Source organism: Colletotrichum chrysophilum, assembly GCF_026319265.1.
Source record: "Colletotrichum chrysophilum strain AFK26 chromosome Unknown scaffold_17, whole genome shotgun sequence".
In the NCBI taxonomy this organism is placed as follows: Eukaryota; Fungi; Ascomycota; class Sordariomycetes; order Glomerellales; family Glomerellaceae; genus Colletotrichum; species Colletotrichum chrysophilum.
The window spans coordinates 336,982-351,517 of record NW_026517304.1 but is presented as its reverse complement, the minus strand read 5'-3'; the positions used below and the strand labels follow the sequence as shown (position 1 = coordinate 351,517).

Genomic DNA, 14,536 nt, shown 5'->3' with positions numbered 1-14,536 from the left:
GGAATGACGCTGAAGCTTTTGGGCTCTTTTTCGCGATGCTACCTACCGCACGCTGCGGGACAGGTACTTTTTCGCATGTACCTTTTTTTTGTGAGCTGTGGTGGGGCAGCCAGAAAATTGTTCCGAGGTGTGGTCGAATTTTTTTTTTTCTGGTGGCACTTACACGGCGCAGGTCATTGGAGTCATTCTAACGACGACACCATTTGGCCAAGTCGAGAAGGTTTACCCTTCTGACCGGAAGGCGCAGAGATACCCAGGTTTTCATTTTTACGTAAGATAGAACCCTTTCAGAGACACTTCAGCCCTCCATGGTCTTGCTGCGTGAATTGCGTCTTCGGTACGCCTCCGTTTTGATCATCTCTCTACCGGGGTCGTCTGCTTTGCTAGAGATGCTTCACTCTACAAGTTAGATGTGACTCGGTGAGGCCGAGGTTTAACTGCAATATCACAGTGTGCCATAGTCTGACTCTTGTTTTCTCCTTTTGAATTTCATTCATGTTTTCATTTGGCAGGTTACCGCCTGCCGGCACACCTTCGGAATTGCCTGACTTTACTGTGTCTGCGCGACTATAAGATGTGCACCGAGTTAATTCGATTGAGGACGACAGACAAGGGCTAGACAGAATAGAGCCCGGTAGAGCGACGACGGACGATAGTAACGGACAACGACGACGATAAGGATAGTGCTAGTGAGTATACATGGCAATATCACGGAGGGCTCGTCGTATATAAAAGCCTAGAGAATCTCAGTTGCATCTGCCCGGCCAGCCCCACTTGCCCATTCTCACTCACTTCATTCATGAACGCTCCGTTCTAACACTCTACAGAACAACGGGCGACGACCAGAAAGATGGCCCCCAAATCGATCGAGGGCAAGGTGCGCCCTCTCGCCCCTTTCGATAAGACGCTCGAAAAGACAACGCTGAAGGGCGCATCGCGCATTTACGTCAACCGGGACTCACTCATCCAACTGACGGGAAGCGTCGACAACGGGCGAAGATGTATAGTCACCAGAGTGGGCGAGGATCAGACGACGACTGTACGTCAGGCCGCCCTCTGGACCCTGTCGGACAAGAACATCAGTCCCAATATCATCCTCATGAGTGAGGCCTACCGCGAGGCCTGCGGCTTCGAGCTCGGCGATCAGCTGACGATCACGATGCATGAGAAGACCGCCGTCCCTGACGCGGAGTCTGTAGTTATTCTGCCCGTAACAACAACGGACAGGGAAGTGAACGATATCAAGACGTTGGAGGGGGCGTGGATTGGAGTGATCAGGTTCTACTTGAGTATGCCCCCCTCCCCTTCGCCGCACCAAAGAAGCGATGCTGACCATCCAGTACGTGCTGAGCAAGTGTTCCCCGGCATGAAGTTCGAATGCGTGGCACCCGGGGCCAAACAGATTTTCAAGGTAGTGTCCGTCGACGGCCAGACGGACAACGTTGCCAAATTCGTCACATCGACAGCGCCTAGTATCATCTACAGTGAAGAGGAGGCGCCAGTCGAAGAGGTCAAGGAAGTCACAAAGCTCGACGTCAGGGGCATCCCCGGCCTCCACGCGGAAGAGAAGAAGCTGAGAGGGTTCCTGCACGGCTTCAACGGTAAGTTCTTCTACCATGGCCAGCACAAGTCTTGCGGCATCGTCATCCACGGCGGGCGAGGCACTGGCAAGTCGTACATTCTCAACCGCATCGCGGCCACCGGGTGGGGCAGGGTGTTCAAAATTGAGGAGAACGACAAGTCCTCAGCCGTGGAAGAGGTGTTCAAGCAGGCGCGGTCCCAGCAGCCCAGCATCATCCTCATGGACGGCCTCCAGTCGTTGATCGGCAAGGACAGGGCCAACTCGAGCGCCATCATCCACAGGCTGGGTCAGCAGCTCGACCAGCTGGCCGAAGAAGCCCTGCAGAACCGCGCCCTGCCCAAGGTCGTCGTCGTGGCCACTTGCCTGGACTACATGACGGACGTGCCCCCTGAGCTGCAGAAGCGCACGAGGTTCGGGCTGAGCATCCCTCTTTCAATCCCCAACGCCGAGGGCCGGCTGGAGATTCTCAAGGCACTTCACATTCCCGTCCAGCCGGCGATCAAGGACTTGATGCTCGGCAGACTCTCACAGCAGACGCACGCCTACAATGCCGACGATCTTGTTGGGCTCATCGACAACGCAAAGATCGCATCGAGACAGCGACTCGACCCCGACGGCAACGGCTTCGACGAGGAGACGATGCAGGAGCAGCAGCTCACGAGGGAGGACCTGGAGCAGGCACTGCGCAGCTCCAAGCCGACAGCCATGCACGACGTGAACCTCAAGCCGCCGACGATCCACTGGCAGGACGTGGGAGGCCAGGAGAGCCTCAAGGTGGCCCTGCAAAGAATGATTAAACTCACGACCACAAGCAATCCGTCTGTCCAAAAACTGATCCTGACCCCGCCCAAGGGCCTGCTCCTCTACGGCCCGCCCGGCTGCTCAAAGACGCTGTCAGCGCAAGCCATGGCCACCGAGTCCGGTTTCAACTTTTTTGCCGTCAAGGGCGCCGAGCTCCTCAACATGTACGTGGGCGAGTCGGAGCGTGCCGTGCGACAGCTCTTTGAACGCGCGCGCGCGGCCAGCCCGAGCATCATCTTCTTTGACGAGATCGACTCCATTGGCGGACAGCGCACCGGCAGCGGCGCCAAGAGCCAGGGCTCCGTCAACATGCTCACGACGCTGCTCACCGAGATGGACGGGTTTGAGGCCCTCTCGGGCGTGCTCATCCTGGCGGCCACCAACAGGCCGGAGCAGATGGACCCCGCGCTGCTGCGCCCCGGGCGTTTCGACCGCATCGTGTACGTCGGCCCGCCGGACGACGCCGGTCGCGAGGCCGTCTTCAAGCTGTACCTCCGCAAGCTGCCGACCGCCGCGGACGTGGACCTGGCCGAGCTGTCGCGACTGTCCGAGGGCTTTTCCGGCGCCGAGATTAAGCAGATTGTCAACGTCGCGACGGAGCCGGCGGTGGAGAAGGCGTTGGCACTGGCGGCTGAAGGAAACGGAGAAGGCGCCGAGAAGGAGATAGAGGTTTGTATGGAGGACCTAGTGGCCGCGATCAAGGCGTCCCCCAAGGCAATTACACCGCAGATGCTGGAGGGCTACGATAAGTGGTCCAAGCAGTTTCTCAGACACCAGAACCAGAAATAGAAGTATAAGTTGCCCCGTGCCAAGTCCCCAAGTCTCCGTTGTAATTCTTGCGAGGTGAAACCTATTCCCAGTTGACAGCCACGAGGCCAACTTTGAGAAGTGTCCGTACAAGACATTTGTAGGCATCATGCTTATACGCATCCCGATCGTGGCGGAGCTGAAGCACTTGGCAGAATGTCAACCCGCGCACGGATGGGGCAGTGAAAGTGTACATGATGCAGATGAATGAAGGCCTCAAGATGCAGACCGTACATTGCATTCGCTTGCATCTGCGTGGTCTACTTGTTGCGCATCCTGTTCGTGGTCTGATGTTGACAAGCCTGCATTCACATGCTGAAAAGAGCCAAATGAAAGTGGTGCAACTTTTGAACTGACCAACGTTGAGTCGTGATTGGCTTCTGACCACAAAAGTGGCGCTGCGGCACCCCTTTCCGCGTACGTCTCCCACCCACCAACTACTGCTCCGATCTTGGTTATCTCGTGACTGCTCCAACGACGAGCAGTCTGATTCAGGCACTGCTTACTGTTTGGCCAGCTTGGAGCCAGGGGCGTCACCTCATTCAGGTGCTGCTTGACTCTCGTCGCCCAGAGCCCTGCTTCGCTTTCCGGAAACGGCTTCCAAGCGCAGCGCAGATCTGGGGCACCAGCAAACGTCGCCCGTCAAACAAGCACGACAAGCTACCGAAAAGGCACGGCCAGGGGAGCGTGCCTGATGGTTGGGCCGAGCGAGAATCCAACGCGCATGACGGTCGTTCGACACGTGAAGGAGGCGGTGTGTGGGCACTAATTGGACGCCTGCAATTGGCTCATGGCTGACGGCGGGAGCCGCGATGGCACGACTTGTCGTTGAGATCGCCTCTTGTAATTTTTCTGGATCCTCTGTAAGCTTCGCTGCAGCACCAAACCATCGTGTGCCTCTGCTGCTGCCAGGGCTGGCTGTTAAGAAGACTGTCAAGAGCTGAAAATGTAGTGGTCCCCGTACCTCTGTTGCAGAATCCCGCCGTTCGGTGACCTTTCCCCGTGTAAAAAGAGACAACCGTTGCGGCGTTGAACCCGGCAGGTCACTCAATCACTTGGCGGGCTAGCAAGCAACTACCCTCCCAGCTAGGTTCATGGTGCAGGGGCCCCAGGAGCCTGAAATTGTCCACTCATCACGCTTCTTTTTTTTCTTTCTGATCTGCCATCCATCGTTCGAGGCCGAACGACAATTCCAACCGGCGGCCACTTTCAAATCTCCCCGTGAACGCTCGACCTTCATAAGAACCGGCGGTGGCGGCTCCTTCTTCAACTGCCTCTCCTCATCTCCTCCTCGCTCGCCCACGGTCAAAACTCACCCCACCCGATTTGAGCGCATTCCCAACGCAGCAGCTCGGCCCCGACGTCCAACTACTTGGACCCCTATCAAAGCGTCATCCAAACCGCAGGAGCCCACTTCCTCTCCCGACGATAAACACACGACCTCCCCACCCTCTCCTTTGCTTCAACAGCAGCACCACAGACCCAAACACACCCTCTGCAGCCGACCGAAATGATTGAGAGTCCGACAGCAGCTGCCGAAGCTCGCGCCGAGCGGCGCAGTAAGTACCACGAGGCCGACGTCGTCGTCGTCGGTGCCGGCGTCTTTGGCTGCGGTATCGCCTATGCCCTCGCCCAGCAAGGAAGAAGCGTCCTGCTCCTCGAGAGATGGATGCAGGAGCCCGACCGCATCGTCGGTGAGCTGATGCAGCCCGGCGGAATCGTCGCCCTGCGTCAGCTCGGTCTGGCGGACTGCCTCGAGGGCATCGATGCCATCCCCTGCTACGGTTACAAGGTCAGCTACCACGGCCAGGGCGTCGACATCCCCTACCCCTCCTTGGACGAGAGCGGCCGCATTGTCAGCGCCGGCGCCAATGACGCCAGCGCGAAGCAGAAGGAGGGCAGGAGTTTCCACCACGGCCGCTTCATCATGAACCTCCGCAAGGCCTGCATGAAGCAGGAGAACATCACCATTGTCGAGACCGAGGTCACCTCCACGATCCGCGGCGACGACCAGGACACCGTGCTCGGTGTGAGATCAAAGACGAAGGACAAGGCAACGGGCAAGACGAAGGACGACTACTTCTTCGGCCAGCTGACCATCATCGCCGACGGCTACGCCTCCAAGTTCCGCAAGGAGTACCTCCCCCAGGCTCCCGTGGTCAAGTCCAAGTTCTATGCCCTGGAGCTCATCGACGCCCCCATGCCTTCACCTGGCTACGGCCACGTTGTCATTGGCAACGCCTTCCCCATCCTCCTGTACCAGATCGGCACACACGAGACCCGCGCCCTCATTGACGTGCCTGCCAACATCCCCGAGGCGTCTCCAGCCGCCGGCGGTGTCCGCGGCTACATCAAGAACTGCGTCATGCCCACACTCCCGCCACAGATGCGTCCCTGCTTCGAGGCCGCCCTCGCTGACGGCAAGATTCCCCGCTCCATGCCCAACTCATATCTCCCTCCCTCGCGCCAGACGGCCAAGGGCATGCTTCTCCTTGGAGACGCCATGAACATGCGCCACCCCTTGACGGGCGGCGGCATGACCGTCGCCTTCAACGACTGCGTCATCCTCTCGGACCTGCTGCAGCCCTCCAAGGCGCCCAACCTGGCCGATCAAAAGGTCCTGGAGGGCGTCCTGAAGGAGTTCCACTGGCGCCGCAAGAGCCTGACCTCCATCATCAACGTCTTGGCCATGGCCCTCTACGCCCTCTTCGCCGCCAACGACCGCCAGCTGCGCGCCTTGCAATTGGGCTGCTTCGACTACTTCCGTCGCGGCTACGCCTCCGAGCCCATGGCGCTCATGGGCGGCATCATGCACCAGCCTACACGCCTGGCGTATCACTTCTTCAGCGTCGCCTTCCTCGCCATCTGGCTGAACGCTTTTGAGGTCATGAGCGGCGCGCTCGGCTTCCTCAAGCTGCCGCTGGCGATGATTGACGGCATCCTCATCCTCTGGAGGGCGAGCGTCGTCTTTTTGCCCGTCATGTGGCGCGAATTGAACTAGAGCATGCTTACGGCATACATGAGGACATGTTTTGAGACATGAGCAAGCGGACGAGTGATGAATTGAAGAAGACTAAAAAAAGAGATTTATTCCCCCGATCCTCTATGAGGAGGATTTCGGCTGTACATATAATGCAAGGCGCGGGCGGCAACACATATTTGGATCATTGGATCAACGGGGCGGTACAGGAGTATCAGGCCACACAATAATATTAATTCGTTCAAATGACTTGAGGCCACCATGCGTGATTGACCGTTCGCAACTCGTACAAAGGCCACCTGATGGCTCAGACGTGTACACACCCACCAGGGTGCTTTGCTGCATGTGTCGGCCACGAATTTGGCATTTATTCGGAACACCTACCACGTGTAAGCATCCCTGGTAGCAGTGCCATCTGTAATGAAGAACAACAGCATGTGCCTGTCTGGTGGTGATGAGATGGTATGGGTTCTCCAGAGCTTTCTGTACATCCCGCGTCCCATTTGACGTTAGGAGTAGGACGACGTACATCTCTCTCACCCTTATCCTCACTCACTGCGACGATGATCACCATTTCATGCTCTCAAATGGGGCCTTTCGCCCTCTCTATTTGGCCATGCAGCTACTCATGCCTGCATCTAATGTACCCGCCTACACTTGCTTTTATGTGGAGGCAAACATGCCCCATCCTGACTCCTCGATGCAAGATGAACAATGAAAAAGAAAAGTACCAAAACACGTCTCTCTCTCTACGTCAACCTCCGACGATAGACTCCCATCATCCAGCTACCTCGAAGCACAGCCAGGCCAATAGCCATCTTGATGCTGTCCGAGATGACGCTGAGCTTGCTTCCGGGGACCTCGTGCCAGTCGACGGGCACCTCGGCGACGTGGATGCCAGGGCTGGTGCCAATAACACTGCCGTCTTCTCCGATGACGGGGGCCGGGGGCGCGGACTCGGCGAGCAGGAGCATCTCAATGTCGAAGATCCAGCCCTCGGTGTGCATATACGGGACGATGTGGGGGAGCGCGGCGCGGGTGAAGAGCTTGAAGCCGCACTGGGTGTCGCGGAGGCGCGAAGTGGCGGGCGGGGTGAGGATCATCAGGACCAGGTGGAAGGAGCGCATCAGGAAGTTGCGGAGGGCAGAACGCTGGTTGTCTGGTCAGCATATATACAACAGAAGGGGACGAGGGAGCTCACCTTCACAACGGCCTCGCTGCCGACGAGATGGGCGCGGCTGCCGATAGCAACGCCGCGGTGCGAACCGTCGACGACCTCCTCGCAGCCCTGGATCAGACGGCCGAGGTCGCTGAACTTTGTGGCGCCGTCGGCGTCGGCGAAGAGGACGTACTCGCCGCGGGCGTGACGGAAGCCGTGGGTGACGGCGCCGCCCTTGCCGCGGTTGCGCTCGAGCTTGATGACGCGCAGGACATCGTGCAGGCCGTTCTTGTGCGCGAACTCGAGGCAGACGTCCACGGTGCTGTCCCTGCTTCCGTCGTCGACGATGATGATCTCGTAGCCGGAGAGGGCCTCAGACGGGGCGTTCTTGGTGCGGCGGCGCGAGGTGGTCGGGCTGAGGATGGGCTTGGTGTCGGAGGAGGGATGGCCAAAGTGGGCGTCCAGGTAGGCGACGGCCTCCTCGAGGGTGGGCAGGATGCGGGCCGCCTCGTTGTAGGCCGGCAGGACGACGGTGACGCGCACGTCGGCGGGCTCGATGGTCGCGCCGGAGTCGGGGACGTCGCGGGGGTCGGTCAGGTGAGCATTGGTCTCGGAGACGCGGCGCTCGGCGAACCAGCGGTCGAACCAGCAGGGCGCGGTGGTTGCGACGGGCTTGCCGGAGGTGGAGGAGGTCAGGTAAGTCCTCTCGGAGGGGAGGACGGCGCGGGGCTTTGGTGCGACGAGGTGTAGGGTGATGAAGATCTGTTTTGGGTCAATTGGTACCGTTGAAAAGTGTTGAAGGTGTTTTGGGACTGCTCCCATGGATTGACTTACCGTGAGGAGGCCAAAGGCGCCTAGGACGAGCAATGCGACGCCAAGAGTCGGCCACGATGCTTGGGTTATGTGATCCATAGCTCCGTCGCGGGTGTGACCGTGGGCTGGAATCGCCCTGTCGATCACTGTGTAGTGGGTGAGGAAAAAAAGAGAGAAAGAATGAAAACACGTTGGCTATTCGCCTGAAAGGAACTTGGAAGGAAGAAGAAAAAAAAAAAAAAAAAAAGGTGCTGCGACTGCCGCAGCTGCAGCTCAGATGGGAGGTTAACAATGAGATGAACGCGGTGCGCAGTGCTCCAGCACACCTGTTCTGGGATACGTAATGCGGAACGGCCCAGCTCAGTGCCCTGCAGCACAGCTCGTAGAAGCCCCCCTTTTGTGGCTTGACGAGGCTGGCCAATTGGGGTAAGCGGAATGCTGTGGAGGGGAAGGTCCCCTGTGGGACGCTGGAACTGTCCTTCTATTTTCGGGACGTGGGGGATGGAGCCTTGCATTAGTGCACTGGCCTGCCAAATTTCAGATGCGCATCTGCCCTGCGGTTTACTGCGTTGCGAGCGACTTTGCTAGAATCGCTGTCTGGAGTCTTTTGAGGTGTTCTTCAGCACCTGGATGCGACCCAGCTTATTCATGCAGCCCATTACTTCCATCGACTAGATATCCCCAAACTTGAAGATATCCATCCAAATTTATACCTCTACCAGAGTGACCAGCTCAATAGGACAACACCAGGGGAAGACCATCATAACACTGAAGAAGCCTCTTGTCAAGCCCCCACACACCCAGCAGCATATCTCAGCTTCTGAATGCGATCGTCCCGGATCAACAAGGTTGCATGGAGTTGACGCGTGAGCCGAGCCACCCTCCCACGCTCTCTGCTACCCGCTTCAAGACACAAAGATACCGAGGTGCGGTCCGAACCATCCCACATTCCAGCAACCGCACCCGGCGTGGTTCAGTGCCCCGCGATGCTACCCGGAGGCGACGACAGATTCCAGGGCTGCGCAATCGCCAGCCTATTCTGGACTGCCTGGCCCTTACCCTTTGGTTCACCATCCCACGTTTGTTACGGTTTCTTGGGACGGCATTGCGAGTTCCGGGTCCAGTACCCAGGCCAATAAGTGACCACAACCGAAACGATGACACTGCAGGAGCAGGAAACAGTCTTGATATCGCAGCGCGTGCCGCCCCAGGGTTCAATCGGTCCCATACGCGGCGCATGAGCTAATAACGCAATCCGCTGCTCCCGTCCCCAAACCTACACCAAGCCCAAGCATATCGTCGCATCGAATCACGGCGCCAATTTACACGAGACTGCCATGCTGACGAAAGTCACCATACAACACCATGTGCCGCTCTGATCCAGCCAGAACGTGGCCCGTCTCTCACTATCGAACCTGGTCCAATTGCAGCCGGCTTCTGAAGCCACCAGAGGGACGTCCAAGCCCAAAGGATGTTTTCTCTCAGCCCTGATAAACACACGAGCCTTGCCTTCTTTCCGTCTTCAAGCCACCAAACAATCCTTATTGCGTATCTGGTGGAAATTGCTGCGCAAGCCATCTGTCCCTTCCCCAGAAAGAGGCTTCCAAGTCTAGCCAAGAGAATGACCAGATTATCGACGGTCCAGAACGATGTTTCCCTCGGGCCTCTCACCAACGGCATGGCTACTCGACTGCAGAGGGAACGCCGAGCACTGCCAGCGTCCAGCTGGAGCCCATCGTCTCAATATAACGTCCGAGAACCTGCAGAAGACCGGCCCCGGGACCAATGAGATGGGCGCAACCAGGTGAACCGCAGCAGATAGGGAATGCAGAGACACAGAGATTGGGCGCGCGCCAGGTGGTACTGCATATGCCACGCGCTGCACAATCCTCCGCCATCACCCAATATTCGAATGGCCCTGCATGCATGCTCGGTCAATACTGCTTACTGACAAGACTGGCACGGAACACAAAGAAAACGACGCCCAGAGGAATATCTCTTATAATGACAGCAGCAAACCGAACGAGGAAGGCGGAGGTCGCCGAACCAGGACGATATTGCACGTCTACCTGGGAAGAGGCACGGGCGAGATGTGTCCGCCAGCCATGTCTGAATACTCGCCCCGACTCGATTCGTCCTAGGCTTCATGCAGGCTCTCGATAACAGCTGAGCTGTCCGCCGCCGCCCACACCGCACCCCCAAGGAACGGCCCGCTTCAATAGTTTCCTTTGGTCCACGCTGGCCTGCCCAGATCTTGGCCCGCTGAAGACGAGGGAAAAGACTCAAGATCCAGGCTTCCTGATCCCTGACGATCCCAACCTCTTTCAGACCAGGACCCGACCGCGGGGCCGGGACAGTCTAGATGTCGACATTTTTGACAAGCGCGGCCGGCAACTCGATAGTTGTGAAGATCGCAATGCACCTACCGGCGCGAAACGAAGAGGGGGGAGGCCGCCCCCGTTCCTGGATGCCGCCGGAACTAATTATAAGCTCGTCGTCTGTTCACACAAAACACCAACTTAATAGGGCGGGGGACTAAAGCAAGACAAATGCCCTACAAACCAGACTTTCCCGTGTGGCGCCAGGGGGGGACCACCTAAAGATATCGTATTTCGGCATCCGTGAGTCTAAAACTTGACTGGCGTATTGTATGTGCGTGCCTGAGACCTCCTGTTCCTTCGGAGAGAGTGAAGGGGCATCAGCCGTCCTCCCGAGTATTGTCTTACACCTTGTCTCGCATATCACACCGCCGAGAAAGCAGTGAGACTCGTACCATGCGATGTGCCAGAAAATACGTCACTGGAGCAAGAAACAAGTGCTGGGGAAGCATGACGTTTTGTGTGAATGTGTTTTGTTTTTGTTTTTTGCTTCTTTTCAGTCCGTTTACCGTCTGAACATGTAGCGTGTAAATGAGACACGTCAACATCAGACCAGACATGGCTAAAATAGAAGTAGGTAGGTAGGTTACAAGCCCATTCCAAGGATATTCCTCCGTGTGGCCTCCTCCTCCTCCTCCATCTGACACAGTAAAGTGAAGTTAATGAAACAGGTTTGTCTATAAGTTTCCCAATCGGTATGAGAGAAATCTGTCATCAATCGTTATGTGAAATAAGAGAATCCTAGAGCCTCGATCCTGAAGAAATGTCCAGTCCTGTTGTGGGTGTTGCTGAAGTCCAGCGCCAGCAACTGCGATTTGAATCGTGATAAAATGTTGTTGTCCGTGTTTTTCTTTCTTTTCCCGTCCCAAGTGTTGCATGGTGTGTGGTCTGGCGGGATGTGCCAGATTGATATAAAACATTACTCTTAAATAACGCCGTCTCGAACAACAATGAAGAAGCAGGGGGCTTAAACCGCAACGGGCGAGCTCTTTGTTGACCAGCGGTTCTTCTTGGTCAGCTTCGAGCCGGACTGCTTGGACAGCCGCTTACCCGACTTTGGCGCGGAGACGACCTCGGCCGGGGCGGCTGTCACCATCTCGACGGCGATGGCCTTGTTGATGGCGTCGTTGGAGACGTAGGGAGGCGTCGCCTGGCGGGATTCCTCGTACGGGACGCTGGGGATGCTGCCGTGCGGCGGCTGCTCGGTGTGCGAGTCGATCGTCTCCAGCTCGGTGAAGCGAGTGACCTTTGACTTTGACCCGTTCCGGCGGTCCTTTTGCTTCATGGCGGAGGGGGCGGCGGTCGTCGCGGGGGCGTAGGTATACGACGATGTCTCCTCTTCCTCCTCGACGGACTCGTAGACGGGCTCGGGGGTCACGCAGGCGGCGGGCGTGGTGGCTGCGGACGACCTGCCGGACATGGGCGCGGAGAAGGGCATGTTGCTGATGTTGAAGTTAAAGGAGGACAAGGATCCGTGGGTCGATGAGCGGGTGGACGCTGACGAAGACATGACCGGCTGAGCGGGAGGCTGAAACTGCATCGGCGGTAGTGAGGGCATGGCCGGGATGGCGTTGAAGCCTCTCATCGACGGCGGCGGCCGGGTCTTGTCGGTTGGCGAAGACTGGGGCTGGAGACCTTTGGGTGAAGTGTCGCCCTTATCTGACGCATCTGAAGCCCGACGGGAGCTGGGATGAAGACGATGAGCGTGGATGGAGATGGCAGGGTTGCGAGGCCCTTCGGCGCCCGTGGGAAGAGGCGGCATGGACATGTGTTTTGACGGCTTCATCTCGAGGTCTTCCTGGGAGGAGGTCGACTGGCTGGAGCTGCCGACGGGGGATCCGGCTGACTCTGTCAGTAAAACATCTCATGGACTGCGCTCCCCGAACTCACCCTTGATCGATGTCGGGCTGTTGTGGCCGGACTCATATGACCTGTCCACCTCCTTGCCCTTGAGTGAGATACGGGCGGTGTCGGGGACGGAGTAGACGGAGGCGTTCTTGAGGGTTCGCTGCTCCCAAGGCATCGGGCCAGGCACGCCGCTGTAGCTGTAGGCTCTGGGCATGTTTCCTGCCGGGTTGGCGTGGGCGGAGGGATACGTGACGTGAGAGAGGCTGCTTCCAACACGAGGCAGGCTGGGTCCAGGCATCCTGTTGTTGGTCAAGCCGCTCATGGCCATTGCACTCCTCCTGCGGTTCTGCTCGGCGATTCTGGGTCGGTCTTCAGCCTTCCAGCTGGACGGCGCACCGGAAAGGGCGTCAACGGCGGCATGGGTGGGCACATGGCGGTACGGCTGCTTGGGGGGCTCCTTGGCCTTGTCGGCTTGCTTCTGGCTGTGCTCCTTGGCCTGCTGCCGCGACCTCTTGATGAGAGAGAAGACGGACATGTTGAGTTGTGTGAGACGGTATTATTCCAAGAATGATAACCTGTTGGCGAAAAAAGCAGACCCGGTTGGACGGATTTGAGGTGATAGTTAAACAACGCTGGAGGCGCACAGTCGTACTCGAGGACGGGACGTCGTATAAGTCGGGCCCGGACAGACGGTTTTGACTATGCTCAGGCGGTACAGGTGAAACTCGGATGGTAGCCGTACCACAGACACAGTCCCAGCTCCAAAAGCCCTCTCTTGGGATTCAAAAGATTTGTCGTCTTGGCGTCGGTCGTCCGTTCGCTCATTAGCCGTTGTTACGGACGATGGCTCGTGCCTTTCTGGCAGGTGGACGGACTGGTCGTCGGTAGGTTGAAGCGAGAGAACTGGAGAGTAGCCTACACGTGGGACAAGATGGGGAGGGACACAATCAATATAATTATTACAGCCTTAGGTAAGGCCTGGTGGATGGAGTGAATGGAATAACTAATAAGAGAGAAAGAGGGTCGATGGATGAGAGGGAGTTTGCCCAGAACAGAAGCTGGGTTCGGGAGCCCTGGTTCCTTTAAGGCGTGGCAGTGTGCATGGTGTGCCGGGTGTCTTTCGTCTTGGGATTGGACATGGGAGGAGTGGCATGGGCATGGGGGTGTAGTCGCAGTAGTGCAGGTCGAGGATAGGACAGGATGGGATGCCTTCGTTAGGTGCAGATGGGTGGTGCATGGAGGTCGACGTGCAGCTCGCTCGTTTTCTCTGCAGCTTCTGGCTCCCGACAGGGCCCCCAGGGTACATACTTTTCTTGGCGGACCGAACCAACCTGGAGGTCTAGGAGGAGCGCCCTTTCAGAGTACTCTCTGGAGTCCCTCTCATGGCGCCGCTGCCAGTCCCGTTCCTTGGGCTCGGAAGCAGCGTGTGATAGTGTCAAGCTGGTGCCGCTGGGCCGCCGTCATGACCGTGGTCCGCTCATCTGTCGATACCCCTGGATCGCACGGTCCGGCCTGGAAGCTGCCTTTGATGGAGACCGACGATGAGGACGACGACGACGACTCGCAATGGGGCCGGCGCAGGTCGGTCGCGGCGCGAGTAAGATCCACGGGAGGCAGAGCCACTAGCTCATGGCTGGCGGACGGTACCGAAGGCGGGCGACGAAGAGAGACGGCACGACAAGGCGTCGATGGTTTTGTCAGACTGAGAGAGTGGTGGTGATTGATGGAGAGTAACTACTGACTGATTGACGCCCCCGGATGGAATTCGCGGCCTCCGTCTCGAGCCCGCCCAGCAAATCACAGCTGCGTCGGCTCGACAAACGGCTTTCTCCCAGCTGTGCCTCTTCTGCTTGGGATGATCAAAGATCAAACGGGCCTCGTATTCAGAGCAGGTAGCGGTACCTGGCGGCAGGGATGCGCCGGCCACAGCTCGAGCCGTTGTGGTCGCGGGTGCAAAAGAAAGCCTTTGGCCTAGATTCGATAGCGTCGGGGAGGAAGACAAGCCGCTAGCCAACGCCCAGGTACCCAGTACCAGATTAGGTCCAGTTCATATCATCACGGAGACTCGCGCGGGCCTCTTTTCCTCAGGTCCACGCAGGATGAGGTCCGAACAGCTGCTGGCTGCTGGCTTCTTTTGGCTGCTGCTGCTGATGCAGTTTGGCAAGGTT

General features: G+C 57.8%; 4 protein-coding genes across 4 annotated transcripts; 2 read left to right on the top strand and 2 right to left on the bottom strand.

Annotated features, from left to right (window-relative positions):
- Positions 1-850: 850 nt before the first annotated feature.
- Positions 851-3,172, top strand: COL26b_003195 (uncharacterized protein; the record flags this gene model as incomplete). The annotated part of the gene is made up of 2 exons (XM_053176096.1): positions 851-1,289; positions 1,341-3,172. The coding sequence occupies 2 exons, from the start codon at positions 851-853 to the stop codon at positions 3,170-3,172; spliced, it is 2,271 nt and encodes a 756-aa protein (XP_053039996.1).
- Positions 3,173-4,700: 1,528 nt separating this feature from the next.
- COL26b_003194 (uncharacterized protein) lies at positions 4,701-6,191 on the top strand (the record flags this gene model as incomplete). Its single annotated transcript, XM_053176095.1, has 1 exon — positions 4,701-6,191. The coding sequence occupies one exon, from the start codon at positions 4,701-4,703 to the stop codon at positions 6,189-6,191; it is 1,491 nt and encodes a 496-aa protein (XP_053039995.1).
- Positions 6,192-6,919: 728 nt separating this feature from the next.
- Positions 6,920-8,241, bottom strand: COL26b_003193 (uncharacterized protein; the record flags this gene model as incomplete). The annotated part of the gene is made up of 3 exons (XM_053176094.1): positions 6,920-7,321; positions 7,372-8,091; positions 8,164-8,241. 3 exons carry the CDS (start codon positions 8,239-8,241, stop codon positions 6,920-6,922), a joined length of 1,200 nt encoding a protein of 399 aa, XP_053039994.1.
- A 3,246-nt stretch (positions 8,242-11,487) lies between these two features.
- COL26b_003192 (uncharacterized protein) lies at positions 11,488-12,903 on the bottom strand (the record flags this gene model as incomplete). The annotated part of the gene is made up of 2 exons (XM_053176093.1): positions 11,488-12,368; positions 12,411-12,903. The coding sequence occupies 2 exons, from the start codon at positions 12,901-12,903 to the stop codon at positions 11,488-11,490; spliced, it is 1,374 nt and encodes a 457-aa protein (XP_053039993.1).
- Between the last annotated feature and the right edge of the window lie 1,633 nt (positions 12,904-14,536).